At 35.6% G+C, this 16,059-nt stretch overlaps 2 protein-coding genes across 2 annotated transcripts in view; one reads left to right on the plus strand and one right to left on the minus strand.

Moving 5' to 3' along the window:
• Slob (Slowpoke binding protein) overlaps positions 1 to 16,059 on the minus strand; it is a 595,498-nt gene that overhangs the window by 500,571 nt on the left and 78,868 nt on the right. The gene's annotated exons all lie outside the window — the stretch shown is intronic.
• The window catches only part of LOC138704444 (nose resistant to fluoxetine protein 6-like), a 73,919-nt gene that overhangs the window by 52,712 nt on the left and 5,148 nt on the right, over positions 1 to 16,059 (plus strand). The window contains exons 5-10 of the mRNA XM_069832321.1: positions 4,708 to 4,916; positions 5,244 to 5,404; positions 5,486 to 5,654; positions 6,472 to 6,665; positions 9,272 to 9,413; positions 12,943 to 13,135. Of these exons, the coding sequence (XP_069688422.1) occupies positions 4,708 to 4,916; positions 5,244 to 5,404; positions 5,486 to 5,654; positions 6,472 to 6,665; positions 9,272 to 9,413; positions 12,943 to 13,135 (1,068 nt within the window). The remainder of the gene's footprint in view (positions 1 to 4,707; positions 4,917 to 5,243; positions 5,405 to 5,485; positions 5,655 to 6,471; positions 6,666 to 9,271; positions 9,414 to 12,942; positions 13,136 to 16,059) is intronic.

The raw sequence follows: 16,059 nt of genomic DNA on the forward strand, positions 1-16,059 counted from the left end.
TTGGCCTTGTGCTGTTGTTTGCACGTTAATATTCTAAATAAATAAATAAATTATTATTATTATTATTGTTATTATCGTGCTAAACAGTAATTGGCCTTGTGCTGTTGTTTGCACGTTAATATTCTAAATAAATAAATAAATTATTATTATTATTATTATTATTATTATTATTATTATTATTATTATTATTATTATTATTATTATCGTGCTAAACAGTAATTGGCCTTGTGCTGTTGTTTGCACGTTAATATTCTAAATAAATTATTATTATTATTATTATTATTATTATTATTATTGTTATTATCGTGCTAAACAGTAATTGGCCTTGTGCTGTTGTTTGCACGTTAATATTCTAAATAAATAAATAAATTATTATTATTATTATTATTATTATTATTATCGTGCTAAACAGTAATTGGCCTTGTGCTGTTGTTTTGCACGTTAATATTCTAAATAAATAAATAAATAAATAAATTATTATTATTATTATTATTATTATTATTATCGTGCTAAACAGTAATTGGCCTTGTGCTGTTGTTTTGCACGTTAATATTCTAAATAAATAAATAAATAAATTATTATTATTATTATTATTATTATTATTACTATCGTGCTAAACAGTAATTGGCCTTGTGCTGTTGTTTGCACGTTAATATTCTAAATAAATAAATAAATTATTATTATTATTATTATTGTTATTATCGTGCTAAACAGTAATTGGCCTTGTGCTGTTGTTTGCACGTTAATATTCTAAATAAATAAATAAATTATTATTATTATTATTATTATTATTATTATTATTATCGTGCTAAACAGTAATTGGCCTTGTGCTGTTGTTTTGCACGTTAATATTCTAAATAAATAAATAAATAAATTATTATTATTATTATTATTATTATTATTATTATTATCGTGCTAAACAGTAATTGGCCTTGTGCTGTTGTTTGCACGTTAATATTCTAAATAAATAAATAAATTATTATTATTATTATTATTATTATTATTATTATTGTTATTATCGTGCTAAACAGTAATTGGCCTTGTGCTGTTGTTTGCACGTTAATATTCTAAATAAATAAATAAATTATTATTATTATTATTATTATTATTATCGTGCTAAACAGTAATTGGCCTTGTGCTGTTGTTTTGCACGTTAATATTCTAAATAAATAAATAAATTATTATTATTATTATTATTATTATTATTATTATTATTATTATTATTATCGTGCTAAACAGTAATTGGCCTTGTGCTGTTGTTTTGCACGTTAATATTCTAAATAAATAAATAAATAAATTATTATTATTATTATTATTATTATTATTATTATTATTATTATTATCGTGCTAAACAGTAATTGGCCTTGTGCTGTTGTTTTGCACGTTAATATTCTAAATAAATAAATAAATAAATTATTATTATTATTATTATTATTATTATTATTATTATTATTATTATTATTATTATCGTGCTAAACAGTAATTGGCCTTGTGCTGTTGTTTTGCACGTTAATATTCTAAATAAATAAATAAATTATTATTATTATTATTATTATTATTATTATTATTATTATTATTATTATTATCGTGCTAAACAGTAATTGGCCTTGTGCTGTTGTTTTGCACGTTAATATTCTAAATAAATAAATAAATTATTATTATTATTATTATTATTATTATTATTATTATTATTATTATTATTATCGTGCTAAACAGTAATTGGCCTTGTGCTGTTGTTTTGCACGTTAATATTCTAAATAAATAAATTATTATTATTATTATTATTATTATTATTATTATTATTATTATTATTATTATAGTTGAATAAAAGTACTATTTTTTCAATTACAAAAGTACAAAGTGACAAATACCCCTACGTTTATTTTGCATTATTTTGCCATATAAAAATATGGCATGTCTCTTCACATTTTCACTACTTGAATTATATATTTTAAAATACTAGTCAGTCCATTTTGAAGAACTGTAGGGCCGTATTAATAGGCATCGAATCGCACGAACACCAGCCAGAAGAAGTACACGAGGAAAAAAGGAATATATATGAACCTTCCATCAGTTTTTATAAGGACAAATACCATCTGGAATCCATCGTCATTACGGGACTAATGATAGGAGCCCGTGGGACCATACTCCGGTTCCTAGTCGACTTCTGTAAATCTTTTGGCCTGCATAAAAGTATTTTAAGAGATCTAACAATTGCAGCACTCAAAGGCTCAATAGCTATTTTCAGGCATCATACATATGGACCATGACTAATTTGCATCTCCTCGACGTTACTTCGTTTAATATCATGTGTTTCAATATAATTCAAATTGTTTATTTTTCACTCTAACAACAATTTATCACTAAGCCTCAAGGCATTTACTCTATTGTATCATGGTACTCTTTGTCGATGGCAACCTGTAGTGGTTACAGGAAGAAATTAAATCAATCAATCAATAGCGCGGGCTTCCGGTGGATGATCAGCGAACTAACGTTTTTCGTATTCATAAACCAGTGTTTAGCGTTGTGATATGATATGAATCCTGTACAAGTAACCAGTCGATAGTCAGGGCTAGTTTAGCACGCTCGTAGCGCGGGCTAGCGAAATGTCTTTGAATAGCGCCCATATAAGTTACATTAGTGTTACAAAATTTCAGCGCTTTACCGTAAGTACTTTCTGAGTAAATGGTAAGTAAATAAGTAGGTTAGGTTATTTTACGACGCTTTATCAACATCTTAGGTTATTTAGCGTCTGAATGAGATGAAGGTGATAATGCCGGTGAAATTAATCCGGGGTCCAGCACCGAAAGTTACCTAGCATTTGCTCATATTGGGTTGAGGGAAAACCCCGGAAAAAACCTCAACCAGGTAACTTGCCCCAACCGGGAATCGAACCCGGGCCACCTGGTTTCGCAGCCAGACGCGCTAGCCGTTACTCCACAGGTGTGGACGAGTAAATGGTTCCTGAATTTAGAAAATAAGTTTTTTTTTTTTTCAATACTCTTTCTTTCTGCATTCCTGTATTAAAAAAATGAAAGATAAATTGTTTCTGTGGCCAGCTCACAACTCAACAACATTTGTTTATCACATGATGCAAAGGACATTAGTCCGTGTTTGATAGAAATAGAGGAAAAACATAATTTATATATTCATATTTATACACGAAATATTGTTACCAGTTCTATCCAGTACCCTGAAATTACCTCTTTACCTTGGAACACGGTGCGATGTAAAATAAGATTTTTCACTTTGGACCTGAAAGCAGTCGGGCAGCCCCTAACATCTGTAGGAAAGGAATTCCAAGAACTGATAGTGTTTATTGTAAAAGATAAAGAATATGTGGCTTTTACTTAAAGTCTGACAATAAAATATCATGCTGTGACGGGATATATAGATATCATGTGTGGATAGATTATGGAATCGTGACTCAAGAGTGTTCAGGCGTTGATATCGATCGATTATAATTACAACGATTGTGACAATTATAATGATCACAGCTATTGCGACTATCACGACGACGATTATATTGATCACGACTACTGTGATGGTCACGAACGACTATTGCAGTATTGTGATGATCATGACAGAGATTATGATAATCACGAATAACTATTATTGTGATGACGAATGTGAGAAGATAATCACGGCGATGAATGTGACGATCACGACGACGATTGTGATCATTACGAATAACTATTGGTTACAATGGTTACAACCAAAACATAGTAGACAACATCACAAGGAAGACAAAACAAAAACTCAACAAACACAAAACTCAACACAAACACAAGAAATACATCACACTAACATACGAAAACAAAAACACACACAAGATCGCATCCTCATTCAGAAAACAGAAATACAACATAGCATACAGAACAGAAAACACACTACAAAGACATCTCAACACACAAACAACACAAACAAATAAATACAACCACACAGGCGTATACAAACTCACATGCAATAGTTGCGACAGATTCTACATTGGACAGACAGGCAGATCATTCCAAATTCGATACAAAGAACACATTAAAGCAATAACCAGAGGACACAATACATTTACATATGCCGAACACATAACTAATGCTAACCACACATACAATAACATAAATACAGACATGGAAATTCTACACATACAACCTAAAAACCAAAAACTCAACACACTAGAACAATATGAAATATACAGACATACTAAAACACACCGTAATCAAATTCTCAACACACAGATCAATTTCAGAACACACACACTATTTGACACAACTCTTCATCACATGAACGCACCCACACAACAGGCAGCGAAGTTGAGATATCGCCGAGATCTAGTAGGCTCTGAGGATGGTGTTAAGTAGCACCGAAACAGCTGTAAGCCGCACATGCTTGCACAATTAACACAAGTAAGATTTAATCGATTATGAATAACTATTATTGTGATACGATTGTGATAAGGTAATCACGACGATAAATGTGACGATCACGACGACGATTGTGATCATTACGAAATTAGGAATAACTATTATGTGATGAGGAGTGTGATTATCATGACAAATGTGATGATCTCGACGATGATTGTAATGATCCTAACGAGATTATCATTCTGACGGTTGTTTTCATGGCTAGAGTCATGATATTTACAAGATGTTGATGACATACGTCTGTTTTTAGTAATGCGTAATCATCATTAATTCCTGAATGTCTTACTTTCAGGCGCTAAGAAGCCATCGAAAGTGACAACGCTGCTGATGTGTTTCTCTGCTAGGCGAAATCTCAAGAAGCTGATGATCGTGTCCTCAACACAGCCCTCCATCGACGCATCTCATGGCCCTCGAGTTATCTTCATGTTGCTTATCATCATGGGGCACAGAATGACCACATTTGCAGGCCATCCAATTTTCAATGCCGGTGCTGAGGAAAGGGTAAACTTTATTTTATTCCAAACATTGAAAATACAACGCAGCCCAAAGGCAGATCGATTGGCTGGTTGGTAAGTTTATTGATTCAATTATTGCTGAAAGACTTTTTGGATTTTTCACCGATTCATTGAAGCTGGCAAAGTTTTAGATGGAGTTTTTGGAAAACACTTCAACGCAATTCGACGCACTGCTATGTTTACTGTACGCTTGATCTGTTTTTGCTCCACAGCTGTTCCGAAATCTGTGATAATCTGTTCTCTATATTGCAATACTTTCTCATTTCACAATTATCACGGAATGAAACCTGTTTTCTGCATTCATTACTTCTAGATGTTCCGGAAGGTACCGGACATAGTGCTCGCAAACGGACCTCTTATCGTAGATGGATTCTTCGCTATGAGCGGAATTCTCCTTTCATACCCTCTTCTCGTTCTTCTCGGAAAAACTGGACACATGAATCTGGTGGTGCCGATTATCGTGAGATTTATTAGGTAAAAGGATATAGCAATGTAATTATTAAAATTGTAATAGATTACAGATAAATTCATTCGCATTATATTGTGTCCATTTAGGTTAACGCCTTCATACATGATGTTGGTGTTCTTTCATGCCACTCTTCTGCCCCACATGGGCTCTGGCCCCTTCTGGGATTCACTAGTGGGGCTGGAACAGCGGCGATGTGCAGACAACTGGTGGTTAAACCTGCTTTATATTAACAACTACGTCAACGTGGGTGACATGGTGAGTAGCTATCAGATACAATTATTGTAACCAGAGTTCTCAACAATTGTAACCAGAGTTCTCAACAATTGTAACCAGATTTCTCAACAATTGTAACCAGAGTTCTCAACAATTGTAACCAGAGTTCTCAACAATTGTAACCAGAGTTCTCAACAATTGTAACCAGATTTCTGAACAATTGTAACCAGAGTTCTCAACAATTGTAACCAGAGTTCTCAACAATTGTAACCAGATTTCTCAACAATTGTAACCAGAGTTCTCAACAATTGTAAACAGAGTTCTCAACAATTGTAACCAGAGTTCTCAACAATTGTAACCAGAGTTCTCAACAATTGTAACCAGAGTTCTCAACAATTGTAACCAGATTTCTCAACAATTGTAACCAGAGTTCTCAACAATTGTAACCAGATTTCTCAACAATTGTAACCAGATTCTCAACAATTGTAACCAGAGTTCTCAACAATTGTAACCAGAGTTCTCAACAATTGTAACCAGATTTCTCAACAATTGTAACCAGAGTTCTCAACAATTGTAACCAGAGTTCTCAACAATTGTAACCAGATTTCTCAACAATTGTAAATAGAGTTCTCAACAATTGTAAACAGAGTTCTCAACAATTGTAACCAGGGTTCTCAACAATTGTAACCAGAGTTCTCAACAATTGTAACCAGGGTTCTCAACAATTGTAACCAGAGTTCTCAACTTTCCAACACCAACGGCTCAGATGTTACTCATTGCATGAATCAAAGAGATACAATAATTGAAAATGAAACTGGTGTGACTGATGTTAGTGACAACGTCGTCCTGTGTGTTGCAGTGTATGTTCCAGTCGTGGTACGTGGCAGCAGACTTCCACCTGTACATCATATCGCTGCTCGTGGTTTACGCCGTGTGGCGGTGGCCGCGTCTGGGCTATACAGTACTGGGCCTGCTCACCACGCTCTCGGTCATCGTGCCCTTCGCACTCATCTACCAAACAAAAGCCGACCCCCTTCTTTATCCATATCCAGAGTAAGCAGACACACAAAGAGGAATCTCTCTTTTATGAGTGTCACATAGACATGCGTTACTGATTTCAACCAGCCCAGTACTTATGTTGGTGCTTATTATACGACAAAGTGTTCAGCCATATCGGCTAAATACAGAACTAAAAGTCTTACGTCATTCGTAAATTATAGAGAGCATGTAACAACAGACCTGCCAACCAGCAGAGATGATGCCGGAGATGGGAATTTGGTACGGTATATAATAATAATAATAATAATAATAATAATAATAATAATAATAATAATAATAATAATAATAATCCATGTATTGTGGGTCCCTATCACCACGGCATGGCGCGTCCTCAGGTTGCGGATAGAGGAGACGGCCTCCAAATATGGAGGGTAGCTGCGAATATATTGAATAAGCAGTCGTGGACAGCCGATAAGGGGTGGTCCTCCAGCTTGGGGGTTGGGCGAAGGGCTAACAACCCATCACCGTAAAAAACAGCTTGTTACGAATCCCTACAATAAGCCTGGGAATAGAACTGATTCTCTGGCACGACCACAAGAGATTTATCCTTCGAAGAGGTGGAAAAATTCAAATATCTTGGAGCAACAGCAACAAATATAAATGACACTCGGGAGGAAATTAAACGCAGAATAAACATGGGAAATGCCTGTTATTATTCGGTTGAGAAGCTCTTATCATCCAGCCTGCTGTCCAAAAATCTGAAAGTTAGAATTTATAAAACAGTTATATTACCGGTTCTTCTGTATGGTTGTGAAACTTGGACTCTCACTTAGAGAGAGGAACGTAGGTTAAGGGTGTTTGAGAATAAGGTGCTTAGGAAAATATTTGAGGTAAGAAGGATGAAGTTACAGGAGAATGGAGAACTGCACACATTGTATTCTTCACCTGATATAATTAGGAACATTAAATCCAGACGTTTGAGATGGGCAGGGCATGTAGCACGTATGGGCGAATCCATAAATGCATATAGAGTGTTAGTTGGGAGGCCGGAGGGAAAAAGACCTTTGGGGAGGCCGAGACGTAGGTGGCAAGATAATATTAAAAAGGATTTTAGGGAGGTGGGATATGATGATAGAGAATGGATTAATCTTGCTATGTGAGGGCGGCAATGAACCTCCGGGTTCCTTAAAAGCCAGTAAGTAAGTAGTAAGTAATAATGATAATAATAGTAATAATAATAGTAATAATAATAGTAATAATAATAACAATAATAATAATAACAATAATAATAATAATAATAATAATAATAATAATAATAATAATAATAATAATAATAGCAGCAGCAATGGGAGGAAAACATAACATTAAACACCAAAATTGTGCGATTGCCTCTAAATCACAGAGATTATCCTATCAATGCGGGAGAGAGAAGTCCTCAACTAATTATAGGTGAGTCGAGCGTTATGTATGAAAGTGGTAAGTCCGTAATTTAACAACAAACTGAGGGAAACAAACCTACAGACTCGACCCGTTTCCGATACGGCTCGTCCTTTGACAGCACTATAAATTTTGGAAACTTTGTTTTATAACGTATGTAAAGGCTAGTGGCTGGACTGTCTTAGCTCTTTTCTGAGAACATTAATTTCTGTTAGGAATTTGACGTCTACGTAATATTATACAACTGTTTAAAATAACTTAAATAAAAGACCCTCGTTAAGTAATTTACTTTCACGTGATTTCCACCCTTTCTACGACCCTGCGTCATAACCACTTGGACGGACAGTAAATAGCATGTCTAAGTAATTTCATCTTTTCGGATCGGGCAGAAGTGAAGATTTAATTTACAGTACCTAAGGTACTCTTTTATAGAGTAGGTACAGAATTATTCCAAGATGAGTTACTAGTACGAAGGACGAAACTGGTAATTGGAATTAGGTACAATAGTCTATAGTGCGATAATATGCACAAAAGAACTGAAGCCTGTATCGAAATGAACGGCCACCATTTTCAAAAACGTGTTTAAATATCCATATTATGATTATTTTTCAGTTTAACTTCATTTTCTATATTGTACGCTAATGTGCTGTAGACAGTATAATATACACTGCGTCATCAATACTCCAGCATGGATAGCTAGTTCGTGAGTAAAAACACTCATTGTTAATATTGTACTGTATATTGATTAAACAAAAACCTAATGAAAATTATCAAACTCAAAATCGCGATATTTCCTAGTTTACGTAAATGGATGAGCTAATTTTCTTCCCTCCTAAAGTGATTTGTTTGTATTTTACGCCAATATCGTCGAACTCCAGTCTTGGAAGGGGGTAGGAAACGGTGCTACCGGTTCTCAACAGTTAATCCAAAGGTATAGCCAGGTTAATATTAGAAATGTTAGTAAAAATAAAATGCTGTCCCTTTATATACCGCATTCTCCGCTCTAAAAATGCGACATTGCGTTCTTAAAATATAGCATTATACTAAAATCATGATATTTTATAGTAAAAAATGTAATAAGATCAAAAATACTCCCAGTTACAGAAAACAAAACATAGAGCAAGTGCATACATTTAAATTTCTGGGAACTACTTATAATACTAGGGCCTATAGCCTATATACGAAATAAGAAAATTACCTAACAAAGATTTCTTTGTTCGCAGCAACGTCGCAGACGTGAGGGCCAGCTGGTTCTTCCAATCAATTTACGTAGCGACACACAACAGAGCGGCGCCCTACTTCATTGGTGTTAGCGTCGGCATACTTCTCTATAAATTAAGAAACAACACATACAGGCTTGCTAGGGTGAGTAGATTAACTGCACACTCTTTCTTCTCTGATCTGCTACTCCTGTTCCTCATCCTCTTCCTCTTCTTTGCTCCATTTTTCTCTATCTACACTTTTCCCTCTTCTTCCTTTTTCTCCTCTGCCTTCTTCTTTTCATCATATTTCTTTTATTCTTCCCCTCCTGATTCGCCTTCCCTTGCGATGCCTTATTATTATGTACAGATGACAAACACTATACTAATCACTAGGCTTCGTTGAATTGCCACACGCAGCATGCTATCTGGTTGCCGATGTACGGTAGTATAGAGGAGGTGAGCGACCGCCCGGTCTCGTAGTATAAGCAGTTCATGTTAAAGAGTTGTGACTGGTCCATATAGATGGAGCAGCTACAGCTAATGTGTACCTATGTAAGCACTTGTTTTTGCATTACTGTGGTCGGAATAGTCAAAGCTTAACATTTGTTCAGTGCAGACAAGAATTCAATCAAACATACTACAATGAGATTGTTGCTGTTCCAAACAATTGCCTCTGGAATACCCTTACCACCGCAGCCAGTCTTGACCCGTTGAAAAACGTGATTGGATGCTATTAATTATTATTCAGAATATTACGGTAAAATAATGGAGGTAATTGATGCAGTAGATAGCATAGACAGTTCCGCTGTTGCAGCTGTAAAATCATTGCCTTCTGAACAGCTATTGGAAGATATTCTGTTAAGTGATTCTAATTTTAAAATCGTGTCCAAAAGCATCACCCTGTTAGAATCGTCTAAACTACAACTCTCAAAAGCCCTTAATATAGTGGATAAAGTATCACAAATCGTTATCCAAAATATCACTAATTTCAGAAAAAGTGAAATGTAAGTTGAGAAACATGACTGCTAAAAATTCTGCCTATTCACAACTTCGTACTATAAATGATGTACTATCACGTCACGACAAGACGTGTGAAGTTGGTGTGCTAAAAAGTAGTGACTTTCCGTTCTTCAAATATGTACCTATTACATCGTGTGATGTTGAACGTACATTTTCCCAAAATAAAAACTGTTTAAGTGACCATCGGAAGAGGTTACTTTGCAGTCGCTCAAAATGTACGTAACTCTTCACTGCAATGCACATATTCAAGGATGATGTGAGTATATTACATTAAATTTGAAGAGTTAATATATCTCACTACAAACTAATTGTGTACATACATGTTTAGATTTGCTACTTCAATGATCATTCAATATATTTCTTGAATGCAGGATACAGGTTTTATTGTAACCGCAGTATACTGCTCAGTGTTTACATCAGAGACATACTCCATCCGTTGCACGTCCCCTTCTCATACTGCGAGCGCAGTAAACCTTACGATTCTCGTGGCAATTCCACGAAGTCTACTAACCACTTTTTTCTCTCCATTTGAGAGAAAGTTTCGACATTAGTTCATCAACGGTTCTCTTTTCTGTAAGAATAGAGAACGAAAGTTGTGGTTGGGTATGATTTCAAGACCTGTGATTTTTTCGCTGTGGTAGGTTTGTTACTGGTTCCGACTGTGACTACAGTTCCAAAATCACAGCTCCGATATGCGACTCACAGTAATGGCGAACGATATACGTATATGTGACTGCTCTAGTGTCCGGACAACTGCAAGTCAGAAGATTAACTTGAAGGACAACATAACTGGGATCTAATTAATTTTCGTCACACTCAAAAGGTTAATGTTGGCAACTCTGATACTGAAGCTATGCACTCGCTATATTCCTCCACTAGTGATTCACTTAATCAATCGCAAACATTCTAGAACGAATATACGCGTCCTCATATTGCGAATCCACACTGTGGTGTAACGGTTAGCGCGTCTGGCCGCAAAACCAGGTGACCCGGGTTCGATTCCCGGTCGGGACAAGTTACCTAGTTGAGGTTTCTGCGGGGTTTTCCCTCAACCCATTATAGGCAAATGCTGGGTAACTTTCGGTGCTGGACCCCGGACTCGTTTCACCGGCATTATCACCTTCATCTCATTCAGACGCTAAATAACCTAAGATGTTGATGAAGCGTCGTAAAATAACCTACTAAAATAAAAAAACTCACATCGCGATAACACCTCACAACGTGTTTTGTTTTCAGTATACACGTCGCGCTAATCACTATTGTTGATACAAGACATTTCAATTGAAGGGTCTTTTGAAAAAATAACTATAGTCCAAAAACATAAATTTTTAGGAGAAACAAAACACTATATGGCAATGGTATTGTTGACACTTCAAGTATGAAATTCATCATACCATTTCTTAAGGTGTTGTAGAAACGTGGGAACACTGAAGTAGGCTACATCTGTAACTTAAATTGCCTCATAGAAATACATGTCTAAATGCAGGTAACTGTCAACAATGGTTGTTTAAAAAAATATATTCTGTTGTGGCTGAAGTGTGCCTGTCCTTTAATCTTCTTTTCTTTTATTATATCCTGTTTCTTCTCCTTTCGTTGCTTACGTTTCTTGCATGGAGATGTCGGCCCGGGTAGCGTAGTCGGCCTTCTGTGCTCGAGACTGCGGGTTCGATCCCGGCCCAGGTCGATGGCATTTAAGTGTGTTTAAATGCGACAGACTCATGTCAGTAGATTTACTGGCATGTAGAAGAACTCCTGCGGGACAAAATTCAGGGCACACCGGCGACGCTGATATAACCTCGGCAGTTGCGAGCGTCGTTAAATAAACCATAATATTATTCCATGGAGTTACTTCTGCACACAAAGATGACTCCATAACTAATACAACAATTCACGTGCCAAAGTATTTTTCTCTGCGGTGGCTTTTGCCGCGTAAGTACATAAGAAGCAATACTGCCAAACTACTACAGGTTAAAATTGTATGGATAAATATTTCAAGATGCTATGAATGGGATACTCAAACTTTCATTTTTTACTATGGGTATTTAAAAAAACCCTTCACTTCAATTCGCAGAAAAGCGATAAACATAAACATCTGTCGACTCGTGACCAGAAAAATTGGTAGGCCTATCCCTCGTGGTTTGTTCAGAAATAAAAAGATGGCGATGATATTTAAGTTCTAGACGACTTGTAAATCTAGACAGTAAACGGAGCCTCACAATCGCTAAGAGTCATCCGAACACAAAAATCACACTATGACAAAATCACTATTAGCCTATCACTGCGATTTTCCCTGAGCTGTGACGACAAAACGCTGTCACAATCAACCTCTAAAAGAAAGCAAGCAATTGTAAATACTTCCCGAACACAGAAGGTAGAGCTTTATGATATACAGAGCTTCAAAAATATAATTGACCACCGGCATAGCTCAGTTGGCTGAGGCGCTTGCCTGCCGATTTGAAGTTGCGCTCGAGCGTGGGTTAGATTTCCGCTTGGGTTGATTACCTGGTTGGGTTTTTTCGAAGTTTTCCCCAACCGTAAGGCGAATGTCAGGTAATCTGTGTCGCGAATTCTCAGCCTCATCTCACCAAATACCATCTCACTATCACCAAACCCATCGACGTTAAATAACCAATAAAATAATAATAGTAATCTAATTCATTTTTATATTCCAGTTTCCATCCAACATCGCGTTCATTCTGACCGTGTGGGTGTTCGGACTTGTCGTGATGGTGTCTGCTTACGTGTTCTTCATCCCTGATCGCCCTTACAACGCTCTCGAGGTGGCTCTCTATGGGTCTCTGCACCGTGTTGGATTTGGTTTGGCCGTATCCTTCTTTTTCATCATCATTACATTTGGACAAATAGGTAAGAACATATCTACGATCGTCTAGCATTCATGACTGTTTTTAGTATTACAGAAAGTAGAACAACATTAAAAGAAGACGAGCTATTTTAAAATACAGGGTGATCCGTTTGGGTATAAATAAAATAAAAACGCCGTCAAACATTCACTACTGAACTTTATTTGTTGAAACTTTGTGCATACAACACTGAAAGATGGGAGATTCCTTAGACCTCAACATGACCCCCATTGCGCACCCTGCACAACTCATAACGGTGATGCAATTCAGCCCATGTCCGTTGTAACATAAGAGGGGTGATTTGTTGAAAAGCTTGAGTAATTACTCTCAGATCATAAATGTGCCTGGGTTTCTGTGAATATACAATGTCTTTAACAAAACCCCACACGAAGAAGTCAAGAGGGGATTAGATTTGGAGAGTTTGGGGTCCAAGCCAAGAGATAGCTGCTTCTCGTAATGGGCTTTGCTTTTTTTTTTAACACATAACCTGTTTCTACAAATGTTCGATACCACAACATTATGGAATCGTATTTAGGTACATTACGCACACCATACACATGTCGAAATTCCCTTTGAACTCTTTTAACACTCTCAAATTTAGCATACCAAAGAACACGTTGTGCTCGCTGTTGATTTGTAGTTGCCATTTTAATCATCTACGATTTTCATTTGTCCTTTCAGATTATGCATTGTTGATTGTCATATAATATGGAAACTCCCATCTTTTATTCATAATATAACCAGCAAGAAATTTTTTCTACTCTCACAATAGCTTTATAGTAATAAATTAATATTATCCATACCCAAACGGATCAGACTGTACAAATACGTTTCAATACATTGCACCTATGTGAATGATTTTGGTGTGATGCAAAATCATAGGATTCAGATGGTATCGTTCATAACGGTTATACAAAGAAACTGTTTTCTCTCTTGAACAATAAGTAAGCAGGTTTTAGAAACAAAAGCGCGACATGTAATCAAAATATCATACTTAACTGCAAATTGTAGTCAATTTAAACTACTCAAGTAGAGAATGTTTTACCATCTGTTAAAAATTATGAAAAATTATTACGCGAGGAAAAATCTGTCTGAAAATAATAGATAATAGATAGCCAAAAAAATCCCTAAAGGGCAAGTTTTATTTTTCTCACATGGGAAATCAGTCCGTGAGAGATCTACCGAGTAATATATTTTGTAGACAGTTTCAATAATTATTTAATGTCGACGTCCACACTTTCTGTCTCTGATTCGCTAGTATAAACACACCACTTCGTTTACATCTAGCTCTCTGTTGTGCACCTCCATAAAAAACAGTCCCTGGCCGCTGACGTCCAACTCCTCCCTGCTGCTCTCACAAACAGTGTTGCCAGGTGTAGAGTAAAATCCCTATCGTAGGGATATTTTAATCCTGGTAGGGACTGAGGAATTTGTTTTGTAAAATTGGCCAAATTGTAGGGATTTTCTTATCCTTTTGTTAATATTCATAACAATCGCCAAGTATTTTAATTCATTTCAATTTTATAGTTCTACTGGCCAGTTTGTCCAAGTAAGTTTAATTTTGCTTAACGAATGTTAAATTAACAGTCTGTTTATTTTTAACGCTTTGTTAATGTATTTTCCATTTGTTCAACATAATTTTGTTTAAGATAACCAACACTTAACTATAACGTCTGCTAGCACTATTTTAACTACTCAACAGCAGTTGGTAATGATTCTACACATGTAAGACAATTTTTGATTGGCTAAAATTAATCTTTAAATTCTATATTATAGAGTGAGTCATGAAACTTGCATAAAATGACAACTTGTTATAGTAGGCCACGCTCCGTAAACAAACAGTTGACAAATGAAAGTCGTAGGTGACGTGCTGAATAATAATTACAAAGTAAGGTTGTATTTCCTCATTGCTATTATGGATACGAAATACGAAAGAAATTAAAGAACACTGATGTATTTAAACAGTCCAAAGTATTTTTAAATGTTGTTATATTACCAGTCATATGCTAAACATTCCCTATAGAGAGACACAAAATATTAATTTCGCAACTTCTGTTCCAACAGCTGTGGAGACATCGGCCATATTTAACTAACTGTTAAACGAGTTAACTGCCCGAAATCCTACATTTAAAATCAACAAACTGTTAACAATCTGTTAAACCGAACTGGTGTTGAAAACATACAATTTTATTAATTAACAAACTGTTTAGAGTTTAACAGTCGTTAAATTTTCTAACAATACTTAGAAAAACCGGCCATAAGATTCTGAAATACACTTCGACCTGTACTTACACAAAGCATAACATATGATTACGTTAACCATAGTCACATATGAACACATGCTCTCTTATATCAGAAAGGGACTTACTCGTTGTTTTCTATTAAGGATTGCGTAATTCCTGATTAAGTTTTCTCACTTCATTTTCTGTTGTTACAGCATGGTAGTAGGCCCACATGCATCACGGGCCATCCGTGTGAGTTCAACTTTCTTGTGAAGTGCATGTGAGAAAAGTAGTTTCTGTAATAGTGTTTTCCAACCGGCGACGAATCAGGTCTATGTACCCCATGCACGGGAATTGAGTAGTGAATTATGTTAAAGTGAGATATCGTGGCGTGGCCAGACATTTCGAGATTTTTGGTTGTCCAAACCAGATTTTAAAGGTTTGTTTTGCAAGACTGAAAACGTTATTAAGGCTAAAATAAATGTAAAGAATGTAAAAATGAACCTGCAGCCGAAAAAGTGAACTCTTAAAACACGGTTCATCAAAAGTCCACAAAGCGAATGTAGCACAAATTTTAAATATTTTCAAATGTACCTGAATATTATGAACAGGTTGAAAATTCTGAACTTCCATATGTGTTTGACGAAGTTTTAATTTAATCGACCTCTTTGTACAAACCAATCAGAGCGTTCTTCCACATAGCAAA

The sequence above is a fragment of the Periplaneta americana genome, chromosome 8 (genome assembly GCF_040183065.1).
Source record: "Periplaneta americana isolate PAMFEO1 chromosome 8, P.americana_PAMFEO1_priV1, whole genome shotgun sequence".
NCBI lineage: Eukaryota > Metazoa > Arthropoda > Insecta > Blattodea > Blattidae > Periplaneta > Periplaneta americana.